Genomic DNA, 22,402 nt, shown 5'->3' with positions numbered 1-22,402 from the left:
GTTGTGTAAAGGGTGTCCTTAATGAAACACCCTCAAGCCAGGTTTTCAAACTTGGCTTAATGATGAACATAATAATCTCATTAGGTTTCCATTCTTTATGAATCTCAAATGAGCATCGTTTAAAATTCATTTTCCCAAAGAGCTCCTTGGTATTTCTAACAAGGGAGTAAATATGTCTTCTCTTTCCAATCTTCTTGCTACAAAAATCTTTTGTGTGGTTTTAATTAATACGTAACTGGACCATTAGATCCAGTGATTTAATACAGGGATGATTACAAAAGATACGCAATAAAGCTTATTGAATTATACCAAAAGTTATTAAGCGCTACGGTTATGAAAAGTCCATAATGAACATTTTAAAGAAAGTTGAAGGATTGAAGAGCTAATAAGAAGTGAATATATGATTTCTTGCAATGATTTTTAGATTTAGTTTCATCGTTGGCATGTATGCTTCTTTGTTATAGAGTGATAATCATTCTGTAGACACTGTGCCTTTACCTGTGAATGGCTCATTGGTGTTTTTTTTCTTTTTTTCACTTTGTCCATTCATATTCCATGGTTTTCTGTAGGATTGTGGTGTTTAGAACATGGCTATATTTGGCATCAATAAGCATTGAGGTAGGGTATATGGATATCACACTGATGGGTTTTTATGCTGGGACCCTTTTCCATTGGTGGTCCAGTGTGGGGCAGTAAAACCTGAGACTTCTAAGTGATAGCGGGTTGTAGACAGGCATGATACTCAAATATTATCATTTCTAATGGATGTGTCATTTTTTTTCCACTGCAGGTCCTAAAGCGGTAGAAACACATGGCCAGCATTTTCAGATAAACTCAAGGAATGGAAAGATGCTCTTTTCTGTTAACGAAGATGAAGTTTTAGTTGGAACAGGGAAGCTCAGAGTAACAGGTTGGTCTGTTTTTAATATTATTATGATTTATCAATTAACAGTAGAATAGAAGATAAAATTTTGTTTATTATATAAACGTATATTATGTATATGTGTGTGTTTATATATATATATATATATATATATATATATATATATATATATATACATAAATACAAATAACACACACTATATGGACATTATGACCATTATATCAACAGGTACTTTTATGACATGCTAAATACAAAGGGCCAAATTGTGATGGCTAGATGACTGGGTCAGAGCATCTCCAAAACAGCTCTTGTGGGGGTCCCCGGTCTGCAGTGGTCAGTACCTATCAAAAGTGATCCAAGGAAGGAAAAGCCTTGAACCGGCGAAAGGGTCATGGGGCGGCCAAGGATCATTAATGCACGTGGGGGGAAGGCTGGCCCGTGTGGTCAAAGCCAACAGATGAGTTACTGTACCTCAAATTGCTGAAAAAGTGAATGCTGGTTCTGATAGAAAGGTGTCAGATCACGCAGTGGTATTTAGTAGAGTATTTATTACATATAAAATCACTGGTCATGTGAAGCTGGGCAAGTCATATTTTTTGGAGTAAAACATGACTTTGGTTTTTAAGCTGATCACAGTAATGGGCCGCTATCAGGTCACATTTTATGATGATCGCGTTAGGGTAACTGATGTAGTTTATATCAAGATAAAACTTTTGTTGATATAAGTTACAAATAAAGAAGTAGAGGTAAGGCTAATAACAATAATAGTCATTATTTCTTAAGAAACATAGCAGGTTCCCTGACAGTTTTCAGATACGCCAGTAACCCTATAACATACAAATATGCGATATATAGACTTCTATACTGCACTGGATTTGTTTACACATTTGAATTCACCTAAAAGAAACATTCGGATTGACAGTACTATTTCTTTATTCTATTTAGCAAGGACAGCGTGAACCCAATGTGAACTGTAGGCAGCATATTGTTGTAAAAGCTTCCTGTGTGAGTAAAAAAAAGGTCTTTTGGTGCAAAATCCTTTTGGGCACAAAGAAAAGAGCAGTTTATTGTGAAGTTAGGATTCTGCAGGCACAGACGTCTTGCACAACTATTGCAGCTATTTCTGGCCGGTCTGGCCAGTTTTGCTGGCATATTTGTTTATTGATGTATATCGCTAGACAGAATATAGTAAATTATTGACTGTGCATAACTCTTCATATGGCCCCTTACATGTATGTGTGCATATCACATTACTCTGGTATTTTGGCATCTTATTTATATATATTTATTTAGGTTTTTTAAGGGCATGATTTAGTGGTGGAAATTATTAGTGCCCCCAATTTTGACAGTGGTATCTAATGTGCCTCCGCTATATATTGTTACTAGAGTCGCCAAAGCTACGCCTTTTCATCTTTCCTTATGTAAATATCTATGTTTCGGTTGTAATGTGTGGTGGACAGTATGACTAAAACACTAGCCAGAATTTGACCGTTATGGTAATAATAATAAAAAAACAAGAGAGAGACCAACAACCCACATCGTGATGACGTGCGTTGTTGGCATCTCTCTTGTTGTTATTATTATTATTATTATTATTATTAATTCCATCTAGTAGCAAAATAATCCCTTGGTTGCCCATCTGTAGAGGACAGATTGACATATGAGCCACCAGTAATTATTGGATCCACAATCGCAGAAGCATTGCCTTTACGCGTAATCACAATGTTAAGCTAATCTGTGGTGTTTTTTTTGTAAATGTGTGGGATATACCCTAAAATAAACAATCACTTAAGACTCTTACTGACCATTTTAACAGATGTTTTGTTATAAAAAATGTTGATATTTTTTATATAATATAATAAGGCAGGACGAATGCAAGCATCATCTTGGGTGATCCCGAGACACGAGTGTGAGAAGCTTGATGCTCTAATTATTCCTTGTACACGGCTCCTTTGCCGACTTTCGATTTCTGTAATTGTGACTAAGGGCATATTGGCAAGTTGTAAGCTGGTAAATCGCTGGAACAGGAAAAAGTGTGATAGGCCATGGAATTATACAGAGGAGTTATGCACCATTACAGGAGGACATCTTTAACTCCAGAAAGACATCAATTGGTGGTCACTTTGAATAACTTTTTGCAACATGAATAGATGTTTGCGACAAAGTCATCAAAGCTAGAGATGACACACTGAATGTTGAAGTCGCAAACATAGAAAAACTCTTCACATAAACGAAGACAAATTGGTTGCGCCAAACTTAAATATAGAAATTTCTTGTAGAAATATCTCACCGTGTCTAAAAGTAGTGTGGAGGGAAAACCTTTATCCTGATTAGAGCAATATCCCGCTGACCTTAATTAAGCAATTTTGTAAATGCACAGTTCAAGCCATCAGATCTGTTGAGCCTGTTAACAGAGTACAAACTTGGTGACCTGTTTCCAAATGTTTGTGTTGGGTTAAGAATACACTTGGCAATCCCAGAAATGGTAGCTTCTAGAGAGAGGCCATTTAGCAAAACTAAGCTAATTAAGCCAATTATTTAAGGTCTGCAATGTCTCAGGGATGTCTTGTGGATTTGGCCAGGCTAAGTATTGAATTAGACGTTGCCAGAACAATTAATTAAATGCTGGGATTCATTTTTCTTTCACAAAACGTCTACGAAACCTGTTTTCTTAAAGTAAATAGTACGTTTATCTACCTTTTTACTAATACTTATGACTTCTGGTGATCTGAACATAAACAAAAATGTTAAAATTAAATGTTCTTTCTCGTATCCTTCTTTATTTTATTTATTTACATTTATCATGGAGGGAACATAAGGCCTTAAATGTAGAAAATGAACAGAGCACTCCACCCCTTTCTCATCTTTCATACCCTTTTTGATCTCGCAGGCTACAGCGTATGTAATAAAGCCATAGTGGATAAAACCAGAATGACTGATGGAGAAGAGAAGGGGCCCAGAGGAAACATTGTACCCTCTGATAAAATTCCTCTTGGAGGCTATGACTTTGATCTTTTGTGCCAATCCTCACACATTTCTTCTGAGTGCTTGCAAATGCTCGTATCTTGGAAAAAAAACAAGATTTGCGTGACTTAATGATGGAGCTTGAATCTCCATGTCAGAACTTTGCGAGTTGGTCTTCAGTGCCAACAAGCTTGCAAGTTACCATTGCAAGAGCTTGCAAGTAATCATGTGAATGTTTGTGAATAAATTCCTAGACAAATCCAATCTATTATTATTGTTATTGTACTTATAAATCTGGATAACAAGCAACTTCAAGGGGAAAAGTGTTTCCTGGGTGTTTCGTTGCTAACCAACCAGGGGACCTATCATGGCTGTTTCCATATTTTTTGTTAATTGGTTGTGGGACATAATTACCTAATTCTCAAGCACTCAACAGCGAACTTACATTCAGTTGACTCCAGACTTTCCATTGTAACTTGCAAAACTTATATTGAAACTCACGGTAACTGAAAATCGAAATTGACGAATTAGCGAATTGGGCAATTTTCTCGACTTTTAAGAACTTGACTGCCAAGCCAACTAGCTATTACCCAACTTTTAGTGAATAGACTAGATTCATGTTTTCCTAATGGACACAGTAAAAAGGTTTTATTGCTCACTACACAATAATGTTATACTCTGACTCAGAGAGTCATAACAATAATAATAATAAAGAATAATTTATAATACAGTTCTTATTTGTTGCAGGACCAGAGGGTGCCCTATTTGAACATTCTGTGGAAACTCCTCTTGTTCGAGCTGATACATCAAAGCAACTCAGGTATATACTGGACCCTAATTGCACAGTGAATATTGAATTGCATTCACAGTTTTATTTAACTGAAAAGTAAGTGTGCCATACATAAATAAGAATAAGAGGGTAGCCTATATAGACTCACTCCTCCAATATGCATCAATTGTTTAATACAGTGGAGGACATGCGCACCTCAGAGAAACTGGATCATTTAAGCATTTTCCCTCTTTTATGTAAAATGTATTCCTGCCTTACTCCAGGACATGAAAATGCTGCTTTCCAACTTTTGTTTAGGTATTCAGTGAGATAATTCCACACACAATGCCAATATGTGTTAAGCCTTTCAGACACCTGTGCCCTGGCAATGTTAAAATTTGAAGATGATGTCAAAAAAGTTTTATTACTTAGCATGACTTGGAAATTTAGTAATGTGTATATGTAACACCTTTTAGTCAGTTTGCTGTTTTACAATCCCCCCCCCTAACCATGGGTCTGGTATTATGGTTACCAGCTGAACAGAAGATAAGGGCTCCACAAGAGTTGGAGGGAGGGACAGAGAGCTATGTGAGCTATACTGCATATGGGAGAGGAGAGGTGAAAAGAGGAGGAGGGAGAACTCTCCTTCACTGTTGAGGGGGGGTTGGAGGAGAAAGTGTGTGTGAGCATAAAGAGTTAGCGTGTGTGTTAGTGTATGATGTTAGCCTGTGTCAGTGTGGTATTAAATTGTGTTTGTAAGTGTATGGTTTCAGAATGTGTGCATGTTAGACGAAGTATGTGCGTATGTTAGTCTGGATATTAATTACGGGGACGGGGAGAAATACTACACCCCGGTGCCACTAACCCCAGTGCCCCCACACCACTAGACATGGATTTGGGAAGAGCAGTTGTCAGCCCCCATAGTTGCATTTATCAATCTTAATATATAAAAGGAGATCAAGTGGAGGCCTCATGGGAAACCCAATATAAAGATTTAGACTACTCTGGACGCTTTTGCCAACAGCACCTGCTTTCTACCTCCTGTCAGTAACGCATCGCGCAGACGTTCACCGGCTGCCAGAGAGGAGGATACAGCGCTGCGGGGGATCCTTCTCTCTGGCAGCCGCTGAATGCCCACGCGATGCGCGCAGACAACCTCCGCTGCTACTGGCCCGTACTTCCACTGGGGCTTCTATGTTGGAGCACCAAAAGCCAGATGGAAGTGCCGGCAGCGCTGCGGGGGATCTGGATCTTAACTGCTTAATAGAAAAGAAAAAAAACACCTGCCCAGTGTAGGGCGATACGAATTGCGCATCCCTGTGCTAAACCCCGATTATAGGCCGCACCCCCACTTTTAAGGCTTAAAGAAAAAAGCAAGGCCTATAATCGGGCCAATACGGTAAATATCGTTACCCTTAGACACAAAAATCACATTTTAGCCTAATTTCATATCTTGATCTCTTTAAGCTTTGGAAATCATGCCAAGCTCTGTATTTTGCTATTCAGCAGTGGTATCATGAAATGATATTTATTGAAAACTTCAGTCCTGATCATAGTTTAACTTATTTTTATTTCTTTGTGCTAATTTTATGGCTTTTACGCTGCTAGTGAATTTTATTCGTCACTTTTATGTGCTAGCTAACTTGTCAAGCAGAAAGCTTTATTGCACCCTTAATGTTGTATAAAGTGCTATAACTCTGTTGCCGGGATGTTTCTCATCCTATAACTGTATCTTGTAAGGCAAAATCACTTATTTTGTGAGTTCACTAATTGAGCGGGTGCACTTGAAAGGCTGTAGACATTTAGAACTATTGTCACTCTCACTTATTTTACACAAATCACAATAACAATTCATTGCACAGTACACTATTACAGATGAGTATTGCTTTACTATTTAGTGTAGAACACAAAAAAATGGTATTTAATAGTAGTTTATTGAGTACGGCCCTGTTTCAAAGTCTGCATACCCTTAGTTCTTAATACTGTGTATTGCCCCCTTTAACATCAATGACAGTGTGTAGAGAGTGGCTCGATGATAATAAGGTCAGGAGGGAGTGATGGTCACAACAGAATCTTCACCTTTTTCTGCTTTAACCACAGGAAGGTTCACTTGGCCTTGTGCTTAGGGCCGTTGTCCATTGTCCATTGTCGTGCTGGAAAGTCCAAGAGCGTCCCATGCGCAGCTTTCGTGTAGAAGAATGCAAATTTTCTGCCAGTATATTCTGATAACATGTTGCGCTAATCTTGCCATCAATTTTTCACAAGATTTCTTGTGCCTTTATAGCTCACCCACCCCCAAAACATCAGCAGGCCACCACCATGCTTCACAGTGGGGAAGGTATTCTTTTCGCTATAGGCCTGGTTGACCCCTAACCATAAAGCTCTATTTTGGTATCGTCACTCCAAATTACAGTGTGTCAGAAGTTATGTACATATGTACACATACATTGCCCTTACACCTCTTTCTCCTCATCTGTTACCTTTTTCATCTTCCATCCTGTCTTCGCAGTGCGGGGTATGTCATCCAGACCTCTGCTCTAGTGCTCCTACATTGCTATGTGTGGGCTATTGATGCAGATCGCCGGGATAAGACGTCATATCCGGGGGCGCTCGGCATCCATTACCCGCACATAGTGATTAGGGAGCACAGAAGCCGACATCTGAAGTGATGGACCAGCCCAGGGGAGGCAGCCTCTCCCCCTATAGATACACTACTGTTTTAGGGGCTTCGTGGTAAATCACATTGCTGTCAGCCTTAGACGTAAATATGATCAGTCATATTTTAAAAAATCAATGCCAACATTTCACAATTTCTGCCAGGTTATGCAAACTTTTGAGCACAATTGTACATGCCATCCTTTTTTGATTTTACCCTTGTTCACTTTTTTCATTTCAGGTGTTTAGTGTCTTAAACCTCTCTCTTTATAATTGCTCCTCCTTATTTTTTATTCATACCTCAGAATGCTTGAGTCTAGAGTAAAAAAGATTTTAGGCATCATGGATGTTTTGGACAGGACTAAACAGTGAGCATCGAGTTTGTTTTCTGCTGGTTTATTACTGGTGCCTGTGAACACCCATATTTGTCACTTGGCTTATGTAAAGGAATACATCTGGGTATAAGGAAGGTGTTGTTTGAACATCAACCCTGCTTCGATCACAATTTTAGACAAAGAAGTAAAGTCTTGATTTTTTGAGCACTGTCCAGTTTGTCTGCCCCACTGTTACGGTTTGGCACACAGTGAGGCTTTTAGGCCATTTGGCCATCACAGCTCCTTGTGACTAAAGCTGAACATAACAAGGTATCACATTGGGTTCTGCCCCACCTTGAGCCCCGCTCCTCCCCACGTCTTGTTACAACATAACTGTCCATCAGAATTTAAAGCTGGAAACATCTCTCCTTGGCTCACAACACATGCAGTCCAAAGCGTCCACGTTCCACGACCACTTGACACTTCAATCGCTAAACGCGCTTCAAAAATCAAACAAGATTTTGATCTGCAACTCCAAAGGAAATAATTTTCAGACAAGCTAATGGATATTATTATATAGATTTATTTACCTTATTTGGCTTGGCCCTCAGTGAAGGATCAATCACCCCGTAGGTAAATGCCTCGTGTGTTTCGTGCCCAACACCGGGACATAGTCTGTATCCCTTTAATTAAACGCCATTGTTAGGCGCGAAACAAGTAAAGGATTCACCTACAGGGTGAATGATCCTTCACTGAGGCAAGCCGAATGAGGTAAATAAATCTATTTATTGATATGTATATTACGTAATGTATAACAGTCATTATTTTAATGAAGCTCTGGTTCAAGGACACATTTAGGGCTGTCTTTATCACATGGCAAAAGGGACAACCCATCAGGGTGAAAAGGGACAACCCATCAGGGTGAAAAAAAACCTCAGGGACCCATACAGCTGCCATTTTTCACACTGGTTATCTCTCTGTGACGTGGTTGACCACTGTGTTTCAGAGCATGTTTGTTCCTTGGTCACTACCTGCCTAGAGTATAAGCCAAGAGTGATTTCTGTGGCAGGGTGTGTGTCAGTCTCATAGCCTCTAGAAAGACTGTCTGATTTGTAGGCTTCCCTTCTGTGTGTGAAGATGCATGTGGGTCATCGTGGGAAGCTCTGTGTATGACATATATATAAGTACCATATGAAGTGTACACTGGGGATACGTGAAAGCATGTTTGGTATAATACCTGAGCTCAGTTACAGATTATGTGCTAGTCTAGTTAAATCTGAATAGTTGCGCATCAATGTCATTTTAATATTTGATTTGTTATCTTGTGTTTAGATTGGAGTCACCAACTCGATCGTTGAGCATGGATGCACCAAGAGGCATTCACATAAAAGCACAAGCTGGGAACATTGAAGCTCTTTCCCAAAAGGATATTAAACTGCACAGTAGTGAAGGAATGGTTGTATCTATTTTCTTTGTATACATTTTATGCACATATGTTTTATATATGCTTTATAACCAAACGTATATGACACTCAAGCACATAGGCAGCCATCTCCATAGACAAACACTGGAAGTAGAATGGGTTGCACTGAAGAGCTCCGTGACTTTAAACATGGCGCTGCCATAGGATGCCACCTATGCCATAAGTTAGTTCATGAAATTTTGCCTGGGTCCACTGTAAGTGCTATTATTGTGGAAGCGTCTGGAAGTAACATGCTACTCATGTATCAAGTCTGTGGCACCTGCACACTAAAGGAGGGGAGCTCCCGCACGAGTGGGAATAAAGGCCACTAGACACTGACCCAGCTGCATTGGCCCCGATTGATGATGGCCAGTCAGTGGATGGAGCTTCACATCATGTTTAAGAACAGTGATGTAGAAACTTTCTAGAAAAGCAAAAATAAACACTAGTCCAGAGACCCTATGGGGCATTTTCCCAAGGGCTGAAATGTATGCTTTAGGGGCTGGTAGTTTATATCGGCAACTTTTTAACACATTAATTTTAGCTTTTAACTACAATAATGTCTCTCTAAAATAGGTGTACAAAAGAACTACAAAATGTTTGGTAGCCTCATTGATTTTGACCTTGCAATTGTTTATTTCAATGCGACTAAAATGCCCAGAAATATTGACATCATAAGTATTTGATGTTGCTTTTTCTGTTTTGTATTGTGTAATAAGTCAATATTCTATCCATTACAGCTTGTGCTGGATGCTGAAACAGTGCGAATGCCCAAATTGCCTCATGGATCGAAGGGGACGTCTGGCAGCTCTCAGGAACTCTATGAAATTTGTGTCTGCCCAGATGGGAAACTCTACCTGTCGGTTGCTGGTTTGGGATCCACTTGCCAAGAATATAGCCGCGACTGCCAGTAAAAAAAACTTTGACAGGCACTTTGTCTCTGGATAATAATACATTTTATAAGGACCGGTGACTTTCCTTCTCTTTGCTAAAATTATTTCAGAGACTTTAAAACAAAAAAATCAAGAACACCGCATAGGCTGCAAATTTGTATTTCAGATTATTGACTTAAAAAATGTAAGTATTTTTTTAGCCAGTGTTAAATAGCACAAGTAACTTCAGGCTGGAAAAAGATATATCATTGGAAAGTCGTCTTGGCTAAAACTAGTATATCAAGGCTGTAGTTTTTGGAAATCAGCCATATAATAAAAAAAGAAACAAAAAAGTATTTTGTCTCCTCACTGAACTGGCGCTTCATTATGGGTAATAACCTGAAAACATGCTCATTCCTATTTGTGAATTTGTTCTTTCTACTTTTAAATCAAGGATTAATAACTTTTCTGAAGCAGGAAAATTCAATAAATCAAATGTATGGATATATGAGTATACAGAAGTAGTAGGTTCAGGAGTTTTATTGTCTACCTTACAATTGTCTCTGTTATGGCTACTCATTTTTCCATAAGAGTATCCCTCATGATTTTCACTGCGTGTGAGAAATTATTCTAATGATCGTTAGACTACAGGATATGTGCTAATAGGTCAGTTTGCTTATGCTAAATATTTTGTTGATATTTTGTTATTACCCTATTATGGCTGTTAATGAGTGGCATCATGCCTAAGGCAGCAGTTCCAGGGAGAGAAGGTTTCTCTGCAGCAAAACAGGGGGGAGCGCCCTTGGCGTGCCGCTGCTCAATGGGCCGGTTACAAAGCAGAACGCTGATCTCCCCAATGGAACCATTTACACTCTGGAATACTGTTCGGAGGTGGCACCATAGTAAGCAGCATGCAGCATCACACGACTTAAACAGAAAGAGTGCTGCAATATGATGTCATATCCAGGTGTCCAGCAGTGAGGATATTGGTTGAAGAGGGGGAGGCTGGGGGCAGCACCCAATTTAAAAATACAAAACATATATAATCAGATAAAATATTGACTATGCAACATAATATGTATAGGAAAACTCTAAAAACCAATCTTTTGTTAGTATACTAGTAGTAGACTAAAAAAAAATGATCTAATATATGAGCGTTTGTGCTCCTTGCTGTGTCAAATATCATGAAAAAGGACCTTTTCTATATTCTGTACTATTAGGCAGGGCTAAAATATATCTAGGATTCTGAGCATACTAAACCATTGGATTGATTCAATGAGCTAACTAAAGTAAAAATGATCAAAACGGTATTTAAAACACTGCAGCAAGCAATTCAAGGACCTGACTAAATTTAAGGGTCATTAAATGCCACATTCAAACTATTGAAAACCCTACCCAGAAAGTAATCTAATGAGATGTGCAGTTGGTACGAGGACAACATTTTTTCTAACCTCCACTTGACCTGACTAAATTCAATGTAGACACCATACAAGAACTGATGAAACACACTGTACAAGTGCTGTTAAGCAAAGATAAACTACAGCAAAGACATTTAACCACAACATGCCACTTAATCACCAATGAGATAAAAAAAAATACAAACTAGGTTATTTACAGCAGCTTCCATACTTATTCTGGGAACTCTACAATAACTTTATAATAACTTATAAGGGGCCAGTAAAAGAGTTGGCTTTTCTGGGGACTCTTTAAGCTTAAGGCCAATCCAAGGGTGGGCCAAGATCAAATTTTATAAACTGTTATTAAGCTGGCATAGTTCTGGCAATTCTGGGAACTTAGCCAACTGCAAAAAATAATGTCTTTCATCTTGTTGGTGGTTTAGTTGTTTTGCCATTTTCTCATCGCATGATGTAATGATAAAGTAGTTTCTGGTGGACTTGGGCAACGGAAAATTTGTCTTCGTTTTCGAGGGGAAATTTTCTTCGTCCGTCTTCGTATTCAACACAATTTGTCCAACGTTTTCGGAAAAAAAATCTCATTCATTTGGTTGTCATGGAAACAAGAAATAAATGTACAAAAGAAGTTGAATAGGGAATATCAGACAAATTGCTAGAAGAAAGAGGGTCAAAATGAGCTTAGTGTTATAGGGTTAAGGATAGTAGTGGACTGGTTAAATGATCTAAATTAAATTGATAAAATTAATTTAATTAATGATCTTAATAAAATCAAAACTTTAGAGAGTCTTAGACACTGTGACCAAGTCTACTCACCAAGTCTCACACAAAAGAATATCACTTTGTAAAATGCTCCGATGCAGCACAACAATGTCACATAAAGCAGTCACAGTGAAATGAACGGATCCCCTGCCTGCTCTGCTCTTATATAGGCTCTCTTTTTTTTCTCTTTGAAAGATGCAGCACAGTCATTGGACAAGCCCTCAGCATGATGTGGCAGGAGTGAGCTGATTGGACAAAGAAAGATCAGCTTACTCAATGTCCCTCATCTTAGCGCAGGCAAAATTCTTCTCCTCTTAGAGCAGTTAAAATGGCGGCCGCCGTGACCAGTTGAACGAACAGTTTCGTATTGCGCGCATACGCTTTTCGTTTCTTTCGTCCGAGGTTGCATTCGTTGACTTGTTATTCGGACGAAAGGACAAAACTGTAAAATGCGGCACAAAAACACATTTGAACGAAACGAATGTTGTGCATTGTGTATGTGCTCATGTGCTCATGCTTCATGAGAAATCTTTGATGTCTCTACCCAGCGTATAAAGAGCTGTGGCGTTCTTAATATGCTCTCTTAAGCGAGAATACGCCACAGGGAGTAACCTATGGTGCAAGATTTAGCGTGTCTCTTTCTACTAAGATGGTATTTCTCAAGCGCTAACCTAGCCTGGGTCACTCTTAGAACTTATAGAAGAATGTTGGATAATATTCCTTAATTGCACGAGGATTTAGAAACTTAATTTTTGGAACATGTTGCTGACTGCAGACAAAAGAAGCTGAGTATGCAGCTTAAGGAGCATGAGGTTTGTTTTAGAAATCTATTATGTCATGAATATCCCACTTCATCTAGAACACAAACACACATCACCCTGTAATATAGCTGGAAGACTAATTTAAATAACACTTGAGAACAGTGATCAATTATAGTCAAGAAGACTCTAAAAATGTTGTATAAGTCACAAATGAGCTTCTGTACTTTAAAATTCCTGGAACTATTTACATCTTAGTCTGGTCCTGCATTAGTGCAAGACTTTTGGTTTTATTTTACGCTCTTGAGTAGGGGTTGCAACATGTCTTAGTGCTTGTGTATCTAGTCTTCTCAGCACGGTGGCATGTAAAATTTAGAGACTTAACTCACGTTGCTGAGGTACAAAGAATCTCAAAATATCTCCTGATCACTGGATGAACCAGCAGTAAAATATTTAGTAATTTGGAAAACGCAATGACCCATCTGAAAACTAGATTTTTCCATTAAAGAACACAGTACATGCTGCAATAGTCTTCAATGCCCAGTGCACAGATCCACAACTGCTTAGATCAATACAAGCATTCAGTGGAGTACTGCCGAATCACAGCCCTATCTCTCCCGATTCCACAAAACAGTGTGTCTAAATCATATAAAAACATACTGTGCAGGGCGAAACATACTATGATAAGTTCACTAATGTATTATATGTATCATGAGCTGTACATTTGTAGGCATCATTGTCGAGGTAGTACAATTGTATTGACGTTAGACACCATTGACCATGTGTAGGCGATCTGCTTTTGTTTTCTCGGTGCATGGAATTGCTTTAGACACGACTAACCATTTCTAGACCAAGTCTTGGTCTAAAAAGTATGCATAAAATGTATTCATTTCAATGGATGAGTCATTAGGAAAATGATGAGCCACATCAAGAAATGTCATTCTTGCAAATGTTCTAGTCGGCATAGTAATAATTTAGCTGTAATTCGCTGAACTCAACCTCCAGTTGAACTGATTGGATGACTTTGAAGGGCCAGGCTTTTGTGTCTTTTTAAAATACCTAGGTTTTCATTTGAATCCATAACTTGATTTTCCATCTGTAAATAGGTTGACACAAACTTTATTACATTATATTTTATTATGACTTTTTTTTTTTTAATTTGAACTGTATCACAGTAATTCGTTTTTCACATTTTCAGAGATTACGATTTCAAATGATTATTTATTTTTATATATATAGCAGCCTATAGGAAGTTGGATGTGCACAGCTGCATTTTCCAGAAACACTACTTCACGTTCTATCAAACCATGCAAGTAAAAAATACTTTTTTAAACACTCAACAAGTTTTAAAAAGATCTCATGGAGGTGCTAAAATAACAATAATAGTTAAAAAGGAAACTATAAATACTATCAGCACAGCAAGTTGTGTGAACAGGTCACATTACAGTTGTGTGTATTCGTGAAATAGGATTATGAAGTTAAAAAGGTGTCTTTTTCCTATCATAAATTTGGATGTTTTAATGATTATGAGTTAAAGCATGAATGAATATGCCATCTATTCCACCTCCACCTTACCTTTACATCACTTATCCTACACAGACACTAGTGCAACATAAAATTGACTGCCTTGTAATCCTCTTAAAATCGATGTAAGCTTCTGTGATTCCTGAAATATGACTACTGAAAGCTGATTAATACTCAAATTAATCATTAGAAAAGTTAAAGTTTTGTGTGACAGTTTTGGCTTTGCAGATTTTGGTTCCATTAAGTACTTTTTAATGTTTAGATATAGTTGTTGGCTTTTTTATTTTTCAATTAAACAGGCTGAAATTAAATTGCTCTTATGGAGTAAATTGAAAGAAAGCGAGAAAAGAAAGCGTAGATAAGGGAGAAAAAGAAAGAGAGATAAAGCAAAAGAGAGGAAGAAGAAATGAGGTAGAAGAATCAAAGGGGAAAATAAGAAAGACAAACTGAGAAAGAAGGAAAGCAAGACATGCAGGGACATGAAAGAAGAATAAAGAAAAGAAACCCGTCACCCCATTGACGCAACTTTTGAGTGCCTAATTGAACTATATGTTTAAGCCACGTGTCTCTTTAATAAATATTGTTTCTCACTTATAAAGCAATATTTCCTTGTCTCTGTTGAATTGTGAACTAATGTGATAATACACAAATCAATGTGTGTTTCATTTTATTGGGAGATTTGTGATTTGTTGTGTATTATAGAGAAATAGCTCATGGAAGATGGAGATAATAGATAGAGTTTAAAGGCTTCATTACTTTTTTTTTTTACTTATTGGTTTTATTGGCAGGAGTTACAGCACCAGTTCATTGATTGTCAAAGTTCCTCTTTTAGCACCCTTTAACAATATTGTTTTGGGTTTTTTTGTTTGTTTTTTATCGCTTCATATTGGAGGGCTGGTCCAATGTTTCAGCTCTATGGATCAGCTCATTTTGAAGGTTCCTAGACATAAGATAGCTTTATTTAATGAATCAGTGAAATGTGATATAGCTTCATCTCTGGCTACTCAGTCTATGTTGCAGTATACTTTGCTAATTGGGGTTGTGCTGTAGGAGCAATTTAAAGATATGAATCTGTTAAATCTTGTGTAAACTCTGTGTCTTTAGTGGCTTATGGCTGCCCTTTTGGATTATTAAATGTCACAAAAAAAAAGGTTAAACTACAGTAGAGATGATATTAAACTCTAAACCATTCCTTGCAAAAGAAAATGACATCCTATACGCTTCAGGCTCCAGTGTTTTTTTTTTCTCTAAATATTGTAAAACTAGTTTAACCCTGTATATTTTAACCATAGTGACATTTATTCCCAGCAAAACCATTAAAAAAATAAAATTATACAACCATATGTGATCTATATATATATATATATATATATATATATATATATATATATATATATATAATGTGTGTGGAATGTAGATATATATATATATATATATATATATACACATAAAAGGTCCATTCAGTCTGAGGTATGCCAAAACTGAAGTACCAGGTAGGCCTAGAAGAATGTCCCCCAAGTTAAAGAAATGAAAGGAAGGACAGAGAAAGGAAGAGAAATAAAAGAGGGGGAAACAGGGCAGGGCAACCACAAGACACTGCAACGTAGCTGCGGGAGGACCAGGCGTTGGTTTAATAACCACAGCCCATCCCACAACTACAGGCTAATGCAATTAGCCTTAACATATATGTTTTCATATATAAAGGGGTTTATTCGCTAAAGCAGGTGTTTGCTGGAAAGTTGCCGTTTCGCCTACTGATTTTTCTTCCGGCACTCTCCTACTTCAGCGCTCATAAATGAAAAGCCTCCTGGAGCTTGGAGCGCTGGAGGAATGATGTCTCAGACAACGTAGTGTGTGATGTAGCTTCGATGTAGTTAGGTCAAAAGGCCAATCAGGCAAGGTGACACTGGAGCAACATGGTTCACCTAAGGCACAGGAAAACAAACCCACCATAGTAGGAAAAATGGGGAAAACTTACACTTACATTATTTGGCATCTAGGGCAGCGCAGGTTAATATTACATTTCATGTGCCCCTATATAGGGCTACAGGAGAGCTTATTTAATTCTGCTTAAGTGGGCAAGATAGCTGTTACCCAATTACAGCATTAGAATGTTTTCCAGAGCCTCTGTGCCTGTCAACATGGCTAGATATATGTAGAGTTTATGATATCTATCAAGGATTGCTGGCATTCCCCAACCTTCAATATGTTTTACCTTCTTTGGATATTAAATCAACTGTTTTCAGGCAAGTCAAAACATCTAAACTACATAGGCTAATTGTGAAGTGTCAACATCTACAAGATTCAGATACTTAGGGATTAATTTATGATTGTAATACCGTATTTGCTCGATTATAAGACGAGGTTTTTTTCAGAGCAAATGCTCTGAAAAATACCCCTCGTCTTCTAATCGGGGTCGTCTTCTAATCAGACCTCAAATAGAGGTCTGATTAGGAGACTAAGATCCAGATCCCCCGCACCGCTGCAGGGGACCTGGATCCTCCTGTCTCACCCCCCCCATCACACACACACTTACCGGTGTACGCGATCCGCGTAGACAACGTCCGCTGCAGCCGGAAGGAGGTGTGGCTAGCAGCGGGGGTTGTCTGCGTCCGTTGCATAGACCTTCCCCGACTGTCAGAGATCAGAGTTCCCCGCACCGGTGCGGGGAACTTTGATCTCTGACAACCCGGGAAAGTATACGCGACGGACGCATACAAACCCCCGCTGCTAGCCACACCTCCTTCCGGCTGCAGCAGAAGGCGACGTCAACCCGCTGCCCCAGCTGGAAGCACCGGTAAGAGAGGGGGGAGAGCGGGGGAAGGGGGGTGAGAGAGGGGGAGAGAGGGAGAGGGGGAGAGAGAGAGAGAGTGTGTGTGTGTGTGTGTGTTAGTTAAATGGGGGTATAGGGTGTGTGTGTGTGTGTGTGTCAAATGGGGGCATAGGGCATTTCTGGAGTGGCGTTAAGGGGGGATTTAATAGAGCACTCTGCCTCCTGAAATGCCTTATACCTCCCTATATGCCACTCTGCCCCATAATATGCCTTTTAACCCCCTAAATGGCAGAGTGGCATATAGGGGTATAAGGCATTTCTGGAGGCAGAGTGCTCTATACAATGTCTTTTAACTCCCTTAATGCCACTCTGCCTCCTGAAATGCCTTATACCTCCCTATATGCCACTCTGCCCCATAATATGCATTTTAACCCCCTAAATGCCAGAATGGGATATAGGGGTATAAGGCATTTCTGGAGGCAGAGTGGCACATAGGGGGTCAAAAGGCATACCATGGGGCACAGTGGCATATAGAGGGTTAAAAGGCATATCATGGGCCACAGTGCCATATTGGAGTGGCAAGCCTGGGGGCAGATGTGCGTAACTGGGGGGCAGGTTGGAAAATACAAGAAATAAAAACAAAAAAAATCTTTTTCTCAATCATAGCTTTTATAAAAAAAAATAGTTTACATGAATTAACATTTACTGGTAAAACTTTTTTCCTTTGGGGTCGTCTTATATTCAGGCTTTTTCTTTTTTTCCTAAGTTAATATTCAGATTTTGGGGGGTCGTCTTATAATCAGGGTCGTCTTATAATCGAGCAAATACGGTATGTTACTTACCAATCCTAACTTTGTGAAATTACATTTTATGTTCCAATGGTCAACAGAAAACTTCTGTCTCCTTCGCTGGAACTTGATCCTCCGCACTACCGCTATCTAGTATTTCTCGGGGGTCAGTTCTTGGGCCTCTACTCTTCTTCATCTACACCTCTTCACTTAGACAACTCATATCTTACTTTGGTTTCCATTACCACCTATGCACCTATGACATCCTATTCACTCTCTCGCCTTATGTCTTTCAGGAATTGCATCATGGATGGCGTTGCATTATCTAAAGCTCAACATCGCAAAGACTTATTTTATGGTAATCCCGCCATCCACTCTGTCCACAATTCCTGACATCTTTATTAGTATTGACAACTCCATCATCCAAGCAACTGACCAAGTCTGCTGCCTTGGTGTCATGCTTGACTCTGTACTCTCCCTTATTCCTCACATCCAGTTCCTCACCAAATCCTGTCCCCTTCACCAGAAAAACATCCGCCCATTCCTCACACAAGAAACAACCAAAATGCTAATCCACTCCCTTGTGATATTGCGTCTGCATTATGGCAACTCCTTACTAACTGGTCTCCCTCTCTCCTGCCTTTCACCGCTCCAATCCGTCCTCAACACTGCAGCTAGACTTAACTTTCTCTGTCACGATTCCTCAACTGCTGCTCCACTGTACCAATCACTTCATACCCTTCAGAATCAAATTCAAACTTCTGACCCTGACTTTCAGAGCCCTTAACAACTCTCCACACCCCTATATCTCTTCCTATCCAAATACACCCCTAACTGCCCTCTTCTTCCTCTAATGACTTGCATCTCTCTTCTACCATCATTACCTCGTCCCACTCCCGTTTCAGGATTTTACCCATGCTATAGTTCTTCTCTGTAATTCCCTTCCTTAGACTTTCTCCTTTGTATGCAACGTTCAACCTTTCTTCCTAACACTCTCAGCCAGCATCCTAGTCAAGCCTCCTGAACGACCAAGAATCTCTACAGATCATCCTGACATGACCAACTCATCCACATCCAAGCAGTCCTCTCCTACTGTTTCACTTCCCCCTCAACCACCCGCTAGATCGTAAATTTGCAAGAGCAGAGCCCTTTTGTACCAGTTTGTTATTATTTGTGATTTTAAAATATTCTACTAAGGAACCTGCTGGCACTATAAATAAATGTAATGTAATTTTTGAACTGTGTAATAAAATTCCAGTATGTAAAGTATAATAAGTAGCATTGATAATCCCTACAGTACAGCAAGTAATTTAAATGAAGTAACAAACACTATTTCTTTCCTGCAGAAGTTAGTTGTAAAGATGAGCAATTAGGCCAATATTATGATCTATTTTTCCTGCCATGTTATAAATTCCAAAGGCTTATGTGACATATTGTTAGCTTCTAAAGGGAACATTTATAAGCCAATTTTCCTTAACAAATTCAGTTCTTTGTGAAAATTGCTTTGCCTTGGGCTGGTACACACAACCTGTATCCAAATCTGGCTGAAAATGAGAATACTATATAAACATACAGAAAAAGAAAGAATCAATAAAGAGATAAATGAAAAAGGAAACATATAGCATATCAATTTAGTCGATCAACCCAATTTTATTTACAGGTGATGAAGCATATGCAAATTGTGCTAAGAAAACTCATCAAAAATAATATTTGCGGTTTCAGGATAAATACAAAATATAAAGAGGTACATAATTTCTACACATATTATATATATATGTGTATATATTGTGATCCTGCACCCACACAGGGTACCAAACAGCACGGTCCTCTAGGGTATTAAAGCCACAGTCTCGGTAAGGTAATCAACCACAATTTATTTGTAATCCACGTATTAACAGGATTATACAGAACACAAATTCCCTATAAACAAAAGCCTAGCTCGTCTGAGCACTTACTAACATAGAAGTCCCTCACTAATCGGGGGTCTAAACTAAACAGAATCTCACCAACCTTTTTGATGGTCTCTTTTTTACATAGCAAGTCCTGCTGCTTCCAAACAAAACTCTCTCTCTTCCTCTCTCTCTCCAACAGGTCAGGCTTTATTGCAGTCGGTGCAGCTAATTACTTGCAGCTGACCAGTCAGTGCATTGGAGTCAGCCTAAAGTCCTGGCCTGGATCCTGTGTCATTCCAGGTGTATGGAAACTGCGGGGTGGAGCACCGGCCCGCCCTACTCTCCGTATGCTCCACCCCAGGGGCCCATATAGAAACATATTATAATCTGGAGCAACACATACTCCCCCTGGGGCTATATATCATACAAAACCCTGCAAAATTAAGGGGGAATGTATACGTCATCCGCAACAACACCCTGCACCATGTTACTATATATATATATATATATATATATATATATATATATATATATATATATATATATATATTTCATAGATTTTACCTTGCCCATAAGAAACCAACTATTTTCTTTATATCCGGAGAACCTAGTTCACAGTGTGGTGGCTAGATGTGAGCTCAAACCTCAAGAAAGGGACGGCAACACTTTAAACATTATAGGCTCAATATATTGTCTTATTAATAGTAATTAAAAAAAATGATAAACTCACACTCTGGACTGAATTATGCTTGTAAGTGAAAATGTTAGTCTATCTTTCTCTTAATCCAGTCTGTGCCAATAAATCCTTTCTAATGGTAAGATTTATATATATATATATATATATTATAAGGTCCACCCCCAGTGTCAATCATCGGGGGGTGCCACCTAACGAGAAACCGAACGGTCGCCTAACGCGGCCCCGCAGCTTACCGCTTCACCTGGGAGGAAAAAGAGAGTTTCCTTTCCCAGTGTGCGGATGTCACAGCAGTAAGATGCGGGCCAGTGTTAGGCGGCCGTCTGGCCACATAGACATCTGCGAGGACCCAGTGCTGCTCAGCCGGATCCCAGACCAGAAATCTCTCTGGGTGAGGTAAGGGGATATGAGAGGGTGAATGAGTGAGTGAGTGAATGAATGTATGTTATAAGTGTTTAGGGGCAGGTGTGGCACAGGCAGGCTACTTAAGGTGCAGGGGCAGTACAGGCAGGCTTGTAAGAGGGCAGGGGTGGCACAAGCAGACTGCTTAATTGTTAGAGGTGGCACAGGCAGGTTGTTTCAGGGGCAGAGGTGACACGGGGCAGAGGCCTACCACGTAAATTTCTGGCTTAGCATATAGTGATTATGCTGTTCCTTATCTATTCCGTAAATGTTATTTAAACTTTAAATTTAATTTATTTATAAGTTAATTATATTTTCAGATTTCATTTTTTTTCCAGCTGACATACAGTTTACAAATTAGTGAAATTAATATTATTGTCAACATTAATTTTTTTATATATATACACCGCTCAGCCATAACATTATGACCCTGGAAAGTGAACTGAATGTTATCATGGCACCTGTCAGTAGGTGAGATATATTAGGCAGCAAGTGAACATTTCGTCCTCAAAGTTGATGTGTGATGCAGGAAAAATGGTCAAGCGTAAGGATCTGAGCGACTTTCACAAGGGCCAAACTGTGACAGCTAGATGCACGTGGGGGACAAAGGCTGGCCCGTGGGGTCAAATCCAACAGACGAGCTACTATGGCTGAAATTGCTGAAAAAGTTAATTCAAAGAGGGTACAACTGTGTGTGTAGATTGACAGATTTACAGTGATATACAGTATATATACTGTGTGCATATATATAATATTATACTGCCATCTAGTGATAAATTACTGTAACACAAGACACCAACCTAATACATGTTTTGCTCAGTTGTGACACACTGCACAATAAACTGTCTAAAATCTAGACTTTTTCTGAAAGATTGCACACTTATACATACATACCTACATGAATCCAAAAAACGATAGCTTTTCAAATGCAAATGAGGACTTAAAGGCAGGCAAAGTAACAAAGTGTCAGAAAAAAAGGCAAGTAGGGTGCTGGGTTGTACAGCGAGGCATTATTAGCAGGCATAGATAGAGTATAGTCGCCATCTACAGGAGGATATTGACATATTGGAGAGCGTTCAGAGAGGGACTACTAAATTGGTAAAGGGCGTGCAGGATAAAAATTATTAGGAAAGACTAAACCATCTCAATATGTATAGCTGGGAGGAAAGAAGAGAAAGATGAGATGTAATAATAGTAGTTAAGTACAGGAATGAAGTTTATCTCAAAGGAGGTGAAATGTTGTTGGTCTTCACCTAAAAACTAGAGTATCAGCGGTTTAGATGTAATGTAAGGTAGTTGTACTTTACTGAGAGGGTGGTAGATAAGTGGGGCAGAAACTAGAAGTAGTACATATATTGTGGTGGGCATGGAGTAGGCATAGATATCCTGAATTTAAGACAAGATCAAGGACTGATTAGTAGACATTTTGCATCTGTTTTGCATCTTCTTCTTTCAGTCTTCTATCTTTAATCTTTAGA

At 39.0% G+C, this 22,402-nt stretch overlaps 1 protein-coding gene across 2 annotated transcripts in view; it reads left to right on the top strand.

The window, feature by feature from the left end:
* Window positions 1–10,241, top strand: part of SGCG (sarcoglycan gamma) — a 46,483-nt gene extending 36,242 nt beyond the window's left edge. For both annotated transcript variants that reach the window (XM_053456425.1, XM_053456424.1), the window contains exons 5-8: window positions 791–910; window positions 4,595–4,667; window positions 8,918–9,041; window positions 9,788–10,241. In XM_053456425.1, the coding sequence (XP_053312400.1) occupies window positions 791–910; window positions 4,595–4,667; window positions 8,918–9,041; window positions 9,788–9,961 (491 nt within the window). In that variant the 3' untranslated portion in view covers window positions 9,962–10,241. The remainder of the gene's footprint in view (window positions 1–790; window positions 911–4,594; window positions 4,668–8,917; window positions 9,042–9,787) is intronic.
* Window positions 10,242–22,402: the final 12,161 nt, after the last annotated feature.

The sequence above is a fragment of the Spea bombifrons genome, chromosome 2 (genome assembly GCF_027358695.1).
Source record: "Spea bombifrons isolate aSpeBom1 chromosome 2, aSpeBom1.2.pri, whole genome shotgun sequence".
Lineage (NCBI taxonomy): Eukaryota > Metazoa > Chordata > Amphibia > Anura > Pelobatidae > Spea > Spea bombifrons.
Note: the sequence above shows the minus strand (reverse complement) of the source record. Positions and strands in the feature narration are given on the sequence as shown.